At 50.1% G+C, this 13,236-nt stretch overlaps 1 protein-coding gene across 4 annotated transcripts in view; it reads right to left on the reverse strand.

Annotated features, from left to right (window-relative positions):
• SLC25A15 (solute carrier family 25 member 15) overlaps positions 1-13,236 on the reverse strand; it is a 69,585-nt gene that overhangs the window by 29,707 nt on the left and 26,642 nt on the right. For 3 of the 4 annotated variants that reach the window (XM_060637281.2, XM_078434082.1, XM_060637279.2), the window contains one exon: positions 11,547-11,671. In XM_060637281.2, coding sequence (XP_060493264.1) covers positions 11,547-11,601 — 55 coding nt within the window. In that variant the 5' untranslated portion in view covers positions 11,602-11,671. The other variant, XM_060637282.2, reaches the window with a different exon arrangement.

Raw genomic sequence — 13,236 nt, forward strand, 5'->3', positions numbered from 1 at the left:
ATTGTTTTTAGAAATCAGCTACCTTGGAAAAATGACTTTTACACATATGAGCCTGAAAGGGCGGGCCTACGCCGGCCGACTCCATCTTGTTCTGTGTTCTCCACCTTGAGTGACTATGTCCCCGACATGACCCCTTTTCCGGGAAAATCACAGACACCTCAGACCGCGCCTCCTCCCCTTGAGTAACCTCCCGCTCACCCGTTCAAACTTCCTGATCAAAACACGCCCAGCGACCTGCGTAACAGGACTCCGACCCTTCCCCAGCCAATCGGCCGAGGCCATGACCCTTCCCCAGCCAATCGGCTGAGGCCACAGCCATTACCTCACCAACTGCCCCTAGACCCCTATAAAACCTTTGTGCTTTTGAAACTCGCTCTCTCTCCCTGGTATCTCACCGCTGCGTCGGTGCAGGTAGGGGATTGAGCTCGAGCTAGCTCGAATAAAGGTTCTTTTGCTTTTGCATCGGACTCGGCTCCCTAGTGGTCTTTGGGGATCACGAATTCTGGGCATAACATTTGGGGGCTCGCCTGGGATCCCCAAGACCCCGAGGGACCCCCGACCCGGAGAGCCTGACTGGCCACGGTTAGTGTCTGTCTGTTTGTTCTGTCTTTTCTGTGTGAGCTCACTTCTGGAATTCTGGTAGTGCCCGACGCGGTCTAAGTGGACGCACTGGAGGACCACGGGCTGGGAGTTTCGGAAGACATTCCGATTCTCCCTTCTGGAGGGACGTGGAATCCCCTCAAAGGTCTGAGACGAGGCGGGTCGCTCCCGCTGGTCGGCGTGAGGCCGTCGTCTTTGGAGGGACGTGGAATCCCCTCATCGGTTTTGGAGGGACGTGGAATCCCCTCATCGGTTTTGGAGGGATGTGGAATCCCCTCAAATGTCTAAGCTAGCTTTCAGTTTTGCTTCCATGGAGTTGGAAGATTTTCTAGGGGCCCTCTGTTTGTCTGTTTTTGTGTTTCTCTGTTTTGTTCTGTGGACTTACTGGACGGACGTTATGGGACAGACTCAGACTACTCCTCTAAGTATTATGATTGATCACTTTAAGGATGTGAGGGGAAGAGCTAACAACCTCAGTGTGGAAGTCCGAAAGGGTCGGTGGCAGTTTTTTTGTTCTAGCGAGTGGCCAACTTTCAATGTCGGATGGCCACCAGAGGGGACCTTCGACCTCCCTACCATCCACCGAGTCAGGAGTATCATCTCTCAGCCTAAGATGGGCCATCTTGATCAGCTCCCTTACATTATCACTTGGCAGGACCTTGTAGAAGACCCACCCTCTTGGCTTAAGCCCTTCCTAGCCCCGCTCCTTCCGGAGCCAAAACCCATTCTTGCTTTGCAGGGGACAAAGAAGAAGAAAAGTCTTATCCAGCCTTCAGCACCCCTCTACCCTGTCTTACAGGGGGGTACTGAAGAAGAATTAATTTTTCCTCCCTCGTATAACCCCTCTAGGATGCCGGAAGAACACCATCCTCCCCCTCCGGGGGAGGCAGACGCTGTTCCGAGAGCGGGAGGCGGAAACGCTCCAGTGGGAAGCCCGCCCTTCACCAGACAAAGGGCTCAGAGGGAGCAATCCGCCTCCGCCGCCGACTCCACTATTCTGCCCCTGCGAGCCACCGGACCCCCAGACGCGGAGGGGAATCAGCCCCATCACTATTGGCCTTTCGCCACTAGTGACCTCTACAATTGGAAAGCTCAGAATCCTAAGTTTTCCGAGAAACCGGCAGGGCTTATTGATTTATTAGACTCTGTTCTTTTTACCCATCAGCCCACGTGGGACGACTGCCAGCAGCTTTTGCAGGTCCTGTTCACGACTGAAGAAAGAGAAAGAATCGTCAACGAGGCCCGAAAACTAGTTCCGGGTGCAGACGGGAGTCCCACCACCAACCAGGCTCAGATAGATGCCTCCTTCCCTTTAACTCGGCCCCAGTGGGATTTCAACACGGCAGAAGGTAAGGAGAGGCTCCGGGTCTACCGCCAGACTCTAATGGGGGGTCTCCGAATGGCTGCTAGAAAGCCAACCAATTTGGCCAAGGTAGGAAATGTACAACAGGGAAAAGATGAATCTCCGGCTGCCTTTTTAGAACGGATCATGGGGGCATTCCGTACCTATACCCCCATGGATCCAGAGGCTCTGGAAAGCAAGGCAGCTGTTATCATGGCCTTTGTAAACCAATCGGCCATAGACATTAGGAGAAAATTACAGAAAATAGATAGACTAGGAGAAAAAAGTCTGCAGGACTTACTGGTGGTAGCCGAAAAGGTATATAATAACCGGGAGCCTCCTGAGGACAAGCAGGCTCGCGCCATGGTGGCTGCCAGCAGTAAGCAGACTCGAGACCTGGCCAGAATACTACTAGCTACCACTGCTGACTCCCCTGAGGAACGAGACTGCCGTCTCCAGCAGCTGGCAGACGACACAAGAAAAGGTAAAAGAACCACCAAGGGGGGGAAGCAGAGGCTGCAGAAGGATCAGTGCGCATACTGCAAGGAGATAGGGCACTGGGCCCGAGATTGTCTGAAAAGGGCCGGCGGGAAAGGAAGCAAGACTGACCGAGTAAAAGTCCTAGAGCTAGATGAACTAAGTGATTAGGGGAGTCGGGGTTCGGACCCTCTCCCCGAACCCAGGGTAACTCTTAAAGTGGAGGGGACCCCTGTTGACTTCCTTGTCGACACCGGAGCACAACATTCGGTCCTCCGCACCCCACAAGGAAAACTAGCCAGCAAGAAGTCCTGGGTACAAGGGGCAACTGGTATGAGCCAGTATTCATGGACTACCCGAAGAACAGTAGATTTGGGAACGGGCCGGGTATCCCACTCCTTTATGGTAATACCAGAATGCCCCTACCCGCTGTTAGGATGGGACTTACTGACCAATATTGGAGCTCAGATAACTTTCAGACAAGGGGGGCCTCAGGTCACCGATGGCAAGGGCCACCCCATCCAGGTACTGACCATGAAACTGGAGGATGAATACCTCCTCCACCAGGAGGCGCTCCCGAGAGAGGATAATATAGACAGATGGCTACAAGAATTCCCCTCGGTTTGGGCAGAGACTGGGGGGGGGATGGGACTAGCCGCTCATAGGACCCCAGTCCTGGTAGAGCTCAAGCCAGGAGAGAGTCCGGTAAGGATCAAACAATATCCCATGTCACAGGAGGCCCGGAAGGGGATCCAGCCACACATCCGGAGACTACGAAGCCTAGGGGTACTAGTTCCTTGCCAGTCTGCCTGGAACACCCCCTTACTGCCGGTCAAAAAGCCTCACACAAATGACTACCGACCGGTACAAGACCTCCGGGAAGTAAATAAGAGGGTCGCGGACATACACCCAACTGTTCCCAACCCATATACTCTCTTGAGCTCCTTGGCGCCCTCCAGGGTCTGGTATACTGTACTAGATTTAAAGGACGCCTTCTTCAGTCTGCCGCTGGCACCCCAGAGCCAACCCCTGTTCGCCTTCGAGTGGCATGATCCGGAGGAGGGCTACAGTGGGCAACTCACCTGGACACGGCTACCTCAGGGATTCAAAAATTCACCCACCATCTTCGACGAGGCACTACACGAGGACCTGGGTGAGTACAGAAGGGAGCACCCTGGCCTCACCCTCCTACAGTACGTAGATGACATCCTGATTGCTGCCGACACGGCCAAAGACTGTGAGCGAGGGACCCAGGACCTGCTGGCTACCCTGGGGGCCTTAGGGTACCGGGCATCCGCGAAGAAGGCTCAGATATGCAGGGAGAGGGTAAGTTACCTGGGATATATCCTGGAGGGCGGACAGCGGCGGTTATCAGATGCCAGAAAAGAAACTGTCCTAAAGATCCCTACTCCCACCTCCCGAAGAGAAGTGAGGGAATTCCTAGGATCAGCCGGCTACTGCCGCCTCTGGGTTCCAGGTTTTGCTGAGATCGCCAGGCCCCTATATGAAGCTACCAAAGAGGGGAAAACATTTAAATGGACTGAAAAAGAAGAAATTGCCTTTAATCGGTTAAAAAAGGCCCTCCTAAGTGCCCCAGCCCTGGGCCTACCAGACATTACGAAACCCTTCCACCTCTTTGTAGACGAACATAAGGGAATAGCAAAAGGGGTTCTAACTCAAGCCTTAGGCCCCTGGAACCGCCCAGTGGCTTACCTGTCTAAGAAACTAGACCCAGTGGCTGCCGGCTGGCCGCCATGCCTAAGAATTATTGCGGCGACAGCACTCCTAGTCAAGGATGCAGACAAACTGACCCTAGGACAGGAGATCTGGATCACGACCCCACACGCCATTGAAGGGGTCCTGAAACAGCCTCCTGATAGATGGATAAGCAACACACGTGTGACTCATTACCAGAGCCTCCTACTCAACCCTCCACGAGTGCGGTTCCACCCCATTGCAGCCCTCAATCCTGCAACCCTGCTGCCCGACCCTGACCTAGGTGCTCCACTACATGACTGTGCGGGAATCCTGGAACAAGTACATGGATTCCGGATGGACCTGACCGACCAGCCCCTCCCCGATGCCGAGGCTACTTGGTTCACTGATGGCAGCAGCTTTGTGCGAGATGGACACAGGTATGCGGGCGCAGCGGTGGTCACCGAAACGGACACCGTATGGGCGGAGGCTCTACCCTCCGGAACGTCAGCCCAGCGAGCGGAGCTCATAGCCCTCACCAAGGCGCTGATGCTGGGAGCTGGAAAACGGCTTAACATCTACACAGACAGCCGTTATGCATTTGCCACAGCTCATATTCATGGGGCAATTTATCAGGAGAGGGGGTTACTGACGGCAGAAGGACGGACTATAAAAAATAAGCAGGAGATACTTAACCTGCTTACAGCCTTATGGCTTCCTGCCAAGCTAGCCATTATCCACTGCCAAGGGCACCAAAAAGCTGATAATCCAGTAGCTAGAGGTAATCGAAAGGCTGACCAGGCAGCCAAGGCAGTAGCCCTTACTCCAGTCCCCACCATGACCATACAACTACCAGACCCGGGAGACCCAGTTTTACCAGACCAGCCCAAATACTCCCAGGAGGAGTTACAGAGGATCAAGAAACTCCCCATGGCCCAGGAGATAAAGGGATGGTGGTATACATCTAACAAGGAGCTCGTGCTGCCAGACCGGCTCGGAGTCTCAATATTAGAGCACATGCATCGGTCTACTCACATGGGGGCCCGAAAATTAAAAGACTTAATCCGACATGCCGGAATCAAGATTCACCAACAGGACACCAAAATAGAGCAAGTTGTATCTGCCTGCAAGACCTGCCAACTCACCAACGCGAAAGCCACATCAAATAAAAAAGGAACCAGGCTCAGAGGCACCAGACCGGGAGCCCAATGGGAAGTCGACTTCACTGAAGTCAAACCAGGAAAGTATGGTTATAAATATCTTTTAGTATTTACAGACACCTTCTCTGGCTGGGTGGAGGCATACCCAACCAAGCATGAAACGGCTCAGACGGTGGCTAAGAAGCTACTAGAAGACATCTTACCCAGGTATGGTTTTCCTGCCATGGTAGGATCAGACAATGGACCAGCTTTTATCTCTCAGGTAACACAGGCAGTAGCCAAGGCGGTGGGGGCAAACTGGAAATTACATTGTGCTTATAGGCCCCAGAGCTCAGGACAGGTAGAAAGAATGAATAGAACCCTAAAAGAGACCCTTACCAAATTAACCATGGAGACTGGCGGGGACTGGGTGACTCTCCTACCGTACGCCCTTTACCGGGTTAGAAACACTCCTTACACTCTGGGTTTTACTCCCTACGAGATCATGTTTGGCAGGCCACCCCCTGTTATTCCCAGCCTTCGAGCTGAACTTCTTGCAGAGTTTAAAGATCAAGAACTTTTTCTTTCCTTGAGAGGGCTCCAGAGGGCGCACGAGGACATTTGGCCACGCCTCCGTGCCATCTACGAGGCTGGCCCGACCCCGACACCTCATCAGTACAAGCCGGGAGACTGGGTCTATGTCAAGAGGCACCACCGAGAGACTCTCGAGCCGCGCTGGAAGGGACCCTACATTGTGGTGCTGACAACCCCCACTGCTCTCAAAGTAGACGGCATCGCGACCTGGGTCCATCACACCCACGTTCGGCCAGCGGACCCCTCCTCGATCCGGAAGGACTTCGTCACGCGATGGGCCATCAGTCGGGACCAACACAACCCGCTCAAGCTCAAGCTCAAGCTACAGCGCATTCGACCCACCTAATATTGGTAACTCTGTTAACTCTGCTTGTCATTGCTCATGCTACCGGGAGTCCCCACACCCCCCAAAACATCACCTGGCAGATCATAGATACCAGCTCAGGGACAATACTTAATTAGACCTCCCAGAGCCACCCCAGGGACACATGCTTCCCAGAACTTAGCGTAAACCTCCAAACTCTGTTCCCCTTGTCACCATAAATGCAGCTGGTCCCATGATTGGGTCCGTAAGTTACATGACAAGGGGGGAATGAAAGGGCGGGCCTACACCGGCCGACTCCATCTTGTTCTGTGTTCTCCACCTTGAGTGACTATGTCCCCGACATGACCCCTTTTCCGGGAAAATCACAGACACCTCAGACCGCGCCTCCTCCCCTTGAGTAACCTCCCGCTCACCCGTTCAAACTTCCTGGTCAAAACACGCCCAGTAACAGGACTCCGACCCTTCCCCAGCCAATCAGCCGAGGCCACGACCCTTCCCCAGCCAATCGGCTGAGGCCACAGCCATTACCTCACCAACTGCCCCTAGACCCCTATAAAACCTTTGTGCTTTTGAAACTCGCTCTCTCTCCCTGGTATCTCACCGCTGCGTCGGTGCAGGTAGGGGATTGAGCTCGAGCTAGCTCGAATAAAGGTTCTTTTGCTTTTGCATCGGACTCGGCTCCCTAGTGGTCTTTGGGGATCACGAATTCTGGGCATAACAAGCCACCTTCTGAGGACACCTCGTCCAGAGACAGGTGAGTCTGTGTGCCTCCAGCTCAAGTCTGATGCTCATCTCTGCAGGGTTTGTGGCTGTGTAGGCCCCCAAACATGCTCCAGACGTCCCAAGGCACATTATTGCACAAGGAGCGTCAGACCCTTAGACTGGAGACTGGGACATAAGCAGGCTTGCACACAATCAGATTATTTGGACAGAACAATTCCAGACCACAACTTTTTTCCAGAATTTGGAATCATAATAGAAACAAGATGAGATTACACCTGAAGTTGAAAAAGCAAATGAATCAGAAATTATGGGAACCATGAGTACCTGAAGAATTGGATTCCATGGCAAAACAAAAATCCAAGGAAGATAAAATTTTCCATAAGCTTAAAAATAAAATAGCCCTTGAGGGGCGCCTGGGTGATCAGTCGGTTAAGCGTCGGACTTTGGCTCCAGTCATGATCTCGCGGTCTGTGAGTTCTAGCCCCACGTCAGGCTCTCTGCTGACAGCTTGGAGGCTGGAGCCTGTTTCCAGTTCTGTGTCTCCCTCTCTCTCTGCCCCTTCCCTCGCTTGTGCTGTCTCTCTTTCTCTCTCTCAAAAATAAAGATTTAAAAAAAGTAAAAATAAATAAGTAAAATAGCCCATGAGCCAGAACAGATTCTCAGATATGGCAGAGGGATTGCACCCATCTGGATCTTCGGTGAAAATATCCCTCAAGAGAAGGATATTCCATATTGCCCCTGTGGTGTCAAGAGAACAACATATCTGCATTCCAGGTCATGTGTCGGCTGCTCAACTACCTGAAGGCTGACAGACTGAACACAAGTGTCAGTGGGGTGTTCGGGTTGTCTTCACCTGGGCAGAAAGCTGTAGACTGGGGATTCACCGCAGAGAGGAAATTGTTTGGAAGAGAGAAAACAGACACACACCAAAGAGGTTATAAAGCCTTACAAATGCTCATAATCTCTTAAACCCTGCAATTCCATTTCTAGGACTTTGTCCTAAGGAAATAATTATACCACAAAGATACTGTTTTAGGGGAGTTTACAATGTGTAAATATTCGTGAAACAAAAATGTCCAGTGACAAGTAATTAAAGAAATTTTGGTGTATCCCTACAGCAGAAGGAATGCAGTCTTAATCGTACAGACCTATGTGCACATACAATAAGATACAGGTTTAAACTGACACCAAGATATTCATAGTATGTTCCTATCTTTGTACAAGTACTTATACATGTGTATGTCCACAGAAATATGGAAAGATACATACTCGGTGTGAACTAATTATGAATGGCAGGACTCGGTGAAGTAATCCTTTTACCTATGTTTCTTTCTACAGTAAAAATGGGTGAATTGCCTATATACAACCACACACATATATATACACACATGCAATGGAATATTATTCAGCCATAAAAGAGGAGATCGTCCCATTTGCGACAACATGGATAGACCTAGAGGGTATTATGTTAAGTGAAATTGTAGTCAGAGAAAGACAAATACCACGTGATTTCACTTATATGTGGAATCTAAAGAACATACAAACACTCTTAAATACAGAGAACAAACTGGTGGTTGCCAGAGGGGAGGTGGGTGGACGAAACAGGTAAGGGGACTGAGAGAGATACAAACTTGCAGGTATAAGTCATGGAGATGAAAATTACAGTCCATAATATTTTAACAACTTTGTATGGGGACAGAAGCTGACCACACGTATGGTGCACACTATACAACTGTCAAATCACTATGCTGCACCCCTGAAATTAATAGATGTTAACCATATTTCAATAAGGAAAAAAGGCTTCTGGCTTATTTTTAATTTTGGCATTTGAGAGGATAAATGCCAATGATCGAAAATGTCACATTCCCAAACTACACTAGTTAAGGCAAACAGCAATAGAGCAGTCAAGGGGGGCGGGGGGTGTTATTTTATCATCATCAAACTGCTAATTCTTAAAAGGAGACCAAGGTTACCCTTTAAGGCAATTTAACTTTTGAGCTCCACACTGCCTCATTTCAACATCATCCAATTACTTAACTATCTTCTCCAGACCCTCCCCCACCCTAGCTGCTTAGAGTTCTTGGTTCCTTCCTGGAATTTCTCCTATACTAGCTTCTGACAGGCAGTGACAGCTTCCCAGCACTTGACAGTAGATGAGCTGGACCCAAAACCTGCCAGATGGGAGAGGTCTGTTTCAGCGAAAAGGAGGGACGCAGAGAAGAACACATGTATGCTACACCTAGATCACCTCAGACCACGATGGCCCGATGTCCTGGTCCAGAGAGCCGGGCGGCAAAGGCTCCAGACTAACCTCCACCCCCAGGAGTGCTGTTGGCCCATTACATAGTATTAAAACAAAGACAATAGGGCTGTCAAGGAACCAAGCATCCAAGGTCCTAGCGCTGTCTTGACACCATCTAGCTGTGCAATCATGACCAAATCCACTGTCCCTCTCTGGGTCTCTTTTCTACATATACAGTGAGCGTTAGAACCAATGGTCTCTTCTAAAGGCCCTTCTAGCTCCATCACTGGGAGACTGAGACCCCTCCAAAGTGGGGCTGTGGCCTCCTGCTGGCACTGCACGCACCTCCCAGCAGAGGGAGTTCCCAGATCACTAACAGGAGCCTCCTCTGCCAGCACTGCTGGCTTAGAGCACAGACCCCTGCAAAGGAGCCTGTTGTCCTCCAAAGGTAAATACAGGGCAATCTACATCAGTGAGGGGTGACCCTGTGTTACCAGTGCAGGAAGAAATCCTACCTAGTCATCAGGATAATTAAATGCCATACACGTAAGGGCCCAAAACATGTTAATACTATGATTAAAAACAAAGCATGTCCACCAGCAAGTACCTTACACGCTAGACTCCCAACAATACCCTTGCAACTTAGATCTTTAAAATGTACTGTCCTCTCTCTCTGACCCTCCCCCGTTCATGCTGTCTCTGTCTCAAAAATAAACTTTAAAAAAAATTAAAAAAAAAAAAGGGGGGGGGGGCGCCTGGGTGGCTCAGTCGGTTGAGCGTCCGACTTCGGCTCAGGTCACGATCTCACTGTCCGTGAGTTCAAGCCCCACGTCGGGCTCTGTGCTGACTGCTCAGAGCCTGGAGCCTGTTTCAGATTCTGTGTCTCCCTCTCTCTCTGACCCTCCCCGTTCATGCTCTGTCTCTATCTCAAAAATAAATAAACTTTAAGGAAATTTTTTAAAAATGTACTGTAAATTATAAATGTGGCACCCAAACACCTGTCCACACAGAAAAGCCTTCACAGGAAAAAGAAAATCCTACCACAGCAGATTCTACATCTTTGATAGACTGACTGAGGGACGTTTAATTCCAAAAGCTGAGAATTTTTCATGTGGTTAAATACCCTCCTATGACAGAGACAAAAACTGAGCCCAGAGCATTCACAGCACTGTTAAGAGGGTGCCAGAGGTAGGCAAATGGGTCCACTGTTCCCATGGTGCCTTCCCAATGTGGCACGGGGTGGGGGATGGAACATGTGGTCAAGGGTTGCAGTCGGGTAAGGGACGGACCCAAAGGCACTCAGCAGCCAAGAGGCCAGTGGGGCAAAACCTAGGCAGCCCTTAGTTTCCCCTACTCCTGGACCAGGACCCTCCTGGGGTCTCTAACCTGGAAGCTGGTGCCTGCACTTACTAGTGTCTACAATGCACAGTCTATAGCCTTTCTCGTTAGCCTACCTTGGTCGGCCCTTGGTTCATCAGAACTGTGACTTTCTTCACAATTAAGGGAATGACAGGATGACAGGTGGCAGCCCACTTGGTGTGTTGAGCCAGGAGGTCCCACTGGATAAGAGGACAATGGGCAACCCACCCCTCTTGGCCTCTCCACTCCCAGGAGCTGCAACCCATTAGAAGAATCAGTACAAGGGGCAAGGGTAAACCAGGGTTCTCATCTGGGAAATAGCATCCCAGCACTTCTCTGCCCCTAAAATAACACAGGAACCTAGAGAACCAAGTTACTACGCATGTACTTCCAATTACTGACCTCAGGCTGAGCAAAGGTAATCTTTCTAGAGAGTGGCTTGTGTGTTACAGGCACAGCCCAAGAGTACTTGTGCCCTATGGGGCTGCAGTCAACTCTGGGGCTCGGCCCCAGTCCAGCCCACCATTCCCTGGCAAATCCTAGGGCCTCTCCTTTCCTTTTAGGGCTGCAGAAACCATCAAATATCAGTCTCATTTACCAAAGACATTTCTAAAGGGTGTCCTCCTTCCTGTCGTTGGCAGTAATAAGGGCAGTAACTGGGATTTCCCTGGAGAGGTGGCACAGTGTGATCCGGGACTGCAAGGGCTCTGCAGATTGATTGCCAGGCTTGGAGTAAAATCCCATATCACCTGCATATCCCAGCCATGTGACAATGGACAAGTGACTTCAGCTTTGAGCTGTGAGGGTTTCTGGCTGTAAACTGAGGACATTCCCACTCTGCACCCTGACTCAAAGTTTTACTGTAAGGGAACTACTCTACCTTCGGCCGTTCTTGGAACACAGTATTACACATCCGTTAAATGGATCCACTCCAAGGCGAAAGCATGTTGCTTCTGGAGTGACAAAGGTAATCTTTTCTTCGCCCTTTCACCGGAGCTCACTCGTAGCAGGTACTTGAGGAATAGAGGATGAGGTTTCCCCTGGAATTACCTGCGGCCCCCGCTGTAAGGTCAATGGCAGCTTGGATGGCAGGACTGGACTTCATGTTTGCCCACTCCTCTGCTGGGCTCCGTAGAAGGCAACTCTCTGGAGCTTATGACGGGTGTCTCATATCCCTGAGAGGAGACAAGAGCTCTCCGTCAGTGGGGCCTCTGCAGCTCACCATCTACTGGGACCTCAACTTCTGGGAGCCAGGAGATCAGCTCTACATTTCTCCAAAGAAAGGCAGTCAAAAATGTCAGTGCAGCTTAGAAATTGGCCTCCCCTTCTCCCCACCCACTACTTCCTCATAAAAAACTCACAAGTCAAAAAATGGAGTATCAATGCTATAGCCACTGGTGGGAGGGGTAGGGGGAGGGGCATTTCAACCGACCTTTCTGAAAAGCCTACAAATTAATGCCAAATACTAGACACCCAAGCCACATCGAACTAGTTTTTCAGAGCCCTAAGTGGAGCTATCAGTCCACTAGGCTCAGCTCTAAATTCAGACAGCAGCCTGTGTTGGGTCCCTAAAAGGAAGTCACGAAACGGTAGGTCTGTAAAGGAATGGGTTAGGAGCACCACAGGGTGACACATGCCTGGGTCTGAACGCCTGCTCTGCCACCAGCAGTGTGGCCCCTTGGGCCCCTAAAGCTAGGGGTCCCCACATATAAAAAGTGAGTAATAGAAGTATTATAATACAAAGGCAATCACAAATAGTGACATGGGACAGGTGTTCTTAGAGCTATGAAGCATAGCACCAAACATGATCATCATAGTCCCTTCCAGAGTTTCTCAACCATAAACGTATACACAAATCACCTGGGGACCTCGTGAAACTAGATTCTGATGAGATAGGCCTCACGTGGGACCAGAAACCTTACCAGTCATGACGAGCTGCGAGATGAGGCTGATAATGACTGAGCCCCCAACCACATTTTGAAAAGTAACACCTGGTCAATTGTGTGCTCAATTTGCTTGATAAGAATCACTGGGGCACTTAATACTCAGTTACCCAGGCCTCTGTGCTAATGATCATGATTCAGCAGGCTTGTGCTAGATCCCAAGAAGTTTGGGAGGACTAGAGTTTACTCCTCTGCCTTTACACAAAAATCACCTATTGCAGAGGGAGGGACTTTATAAATAGGGATTAAAAAAAGGAAAGGTGGCTCATTGACAGAGTATTAAGATAACCAATTCAGCAACCAATTCTGTGTGGTTTTCAAACCATGTAAGTGACTTATCTGTGAATAACAAAGAACAATTTTTATTCATCACACTAGAGACCTTTGTGCTCATCAGGCCACCTCTCAGAGGGTGGTGGGCCGGCTGGATCATTAATGAAGGCCAATGTCAGCCTAAACATCAGCAGAAAAGAATTTTATCCACTCACAAGTTTAGCCACTTGAAGCATGTTGCCAATGACCAGACACTAAAAATCTTGATTTCTTTACCAAAAACTGCAACCACAAAAGCACAGTACTGGACTTGAAAAAGCAACTAAGTTAGACAAGACATGGGTTTTGTGTTGACAGGACTGGAGAGGCAGGATCAATAACTAAAGCTTATGAAGTGGGAGGAGCCTGGCTGGCTCAGTCCGTGGAGCAGGGGACTCTTGATCTCAGGGTCTTGAGTTCAAGCCCCACATTAGGCATAGGGATTAGTTAAGAAAAAAAATAAAGCTGGTAAGGTGGTGGCCATC

This window comes from Panthera onca, chromosome A1 (assembly GCF_046562875.1).
Source record: "Panthera onca isolate mPanOnc1 chromosome A1, mPanOnc1 haplotype 2, whole genome shotgun sequence".
NCBI classification, from domain to species: domain Eukaryota; kingdom Metazoa; phylum Chordata; class Mammalia; order Carnivora; family Felidae; genus Panthera; species Panthera onca.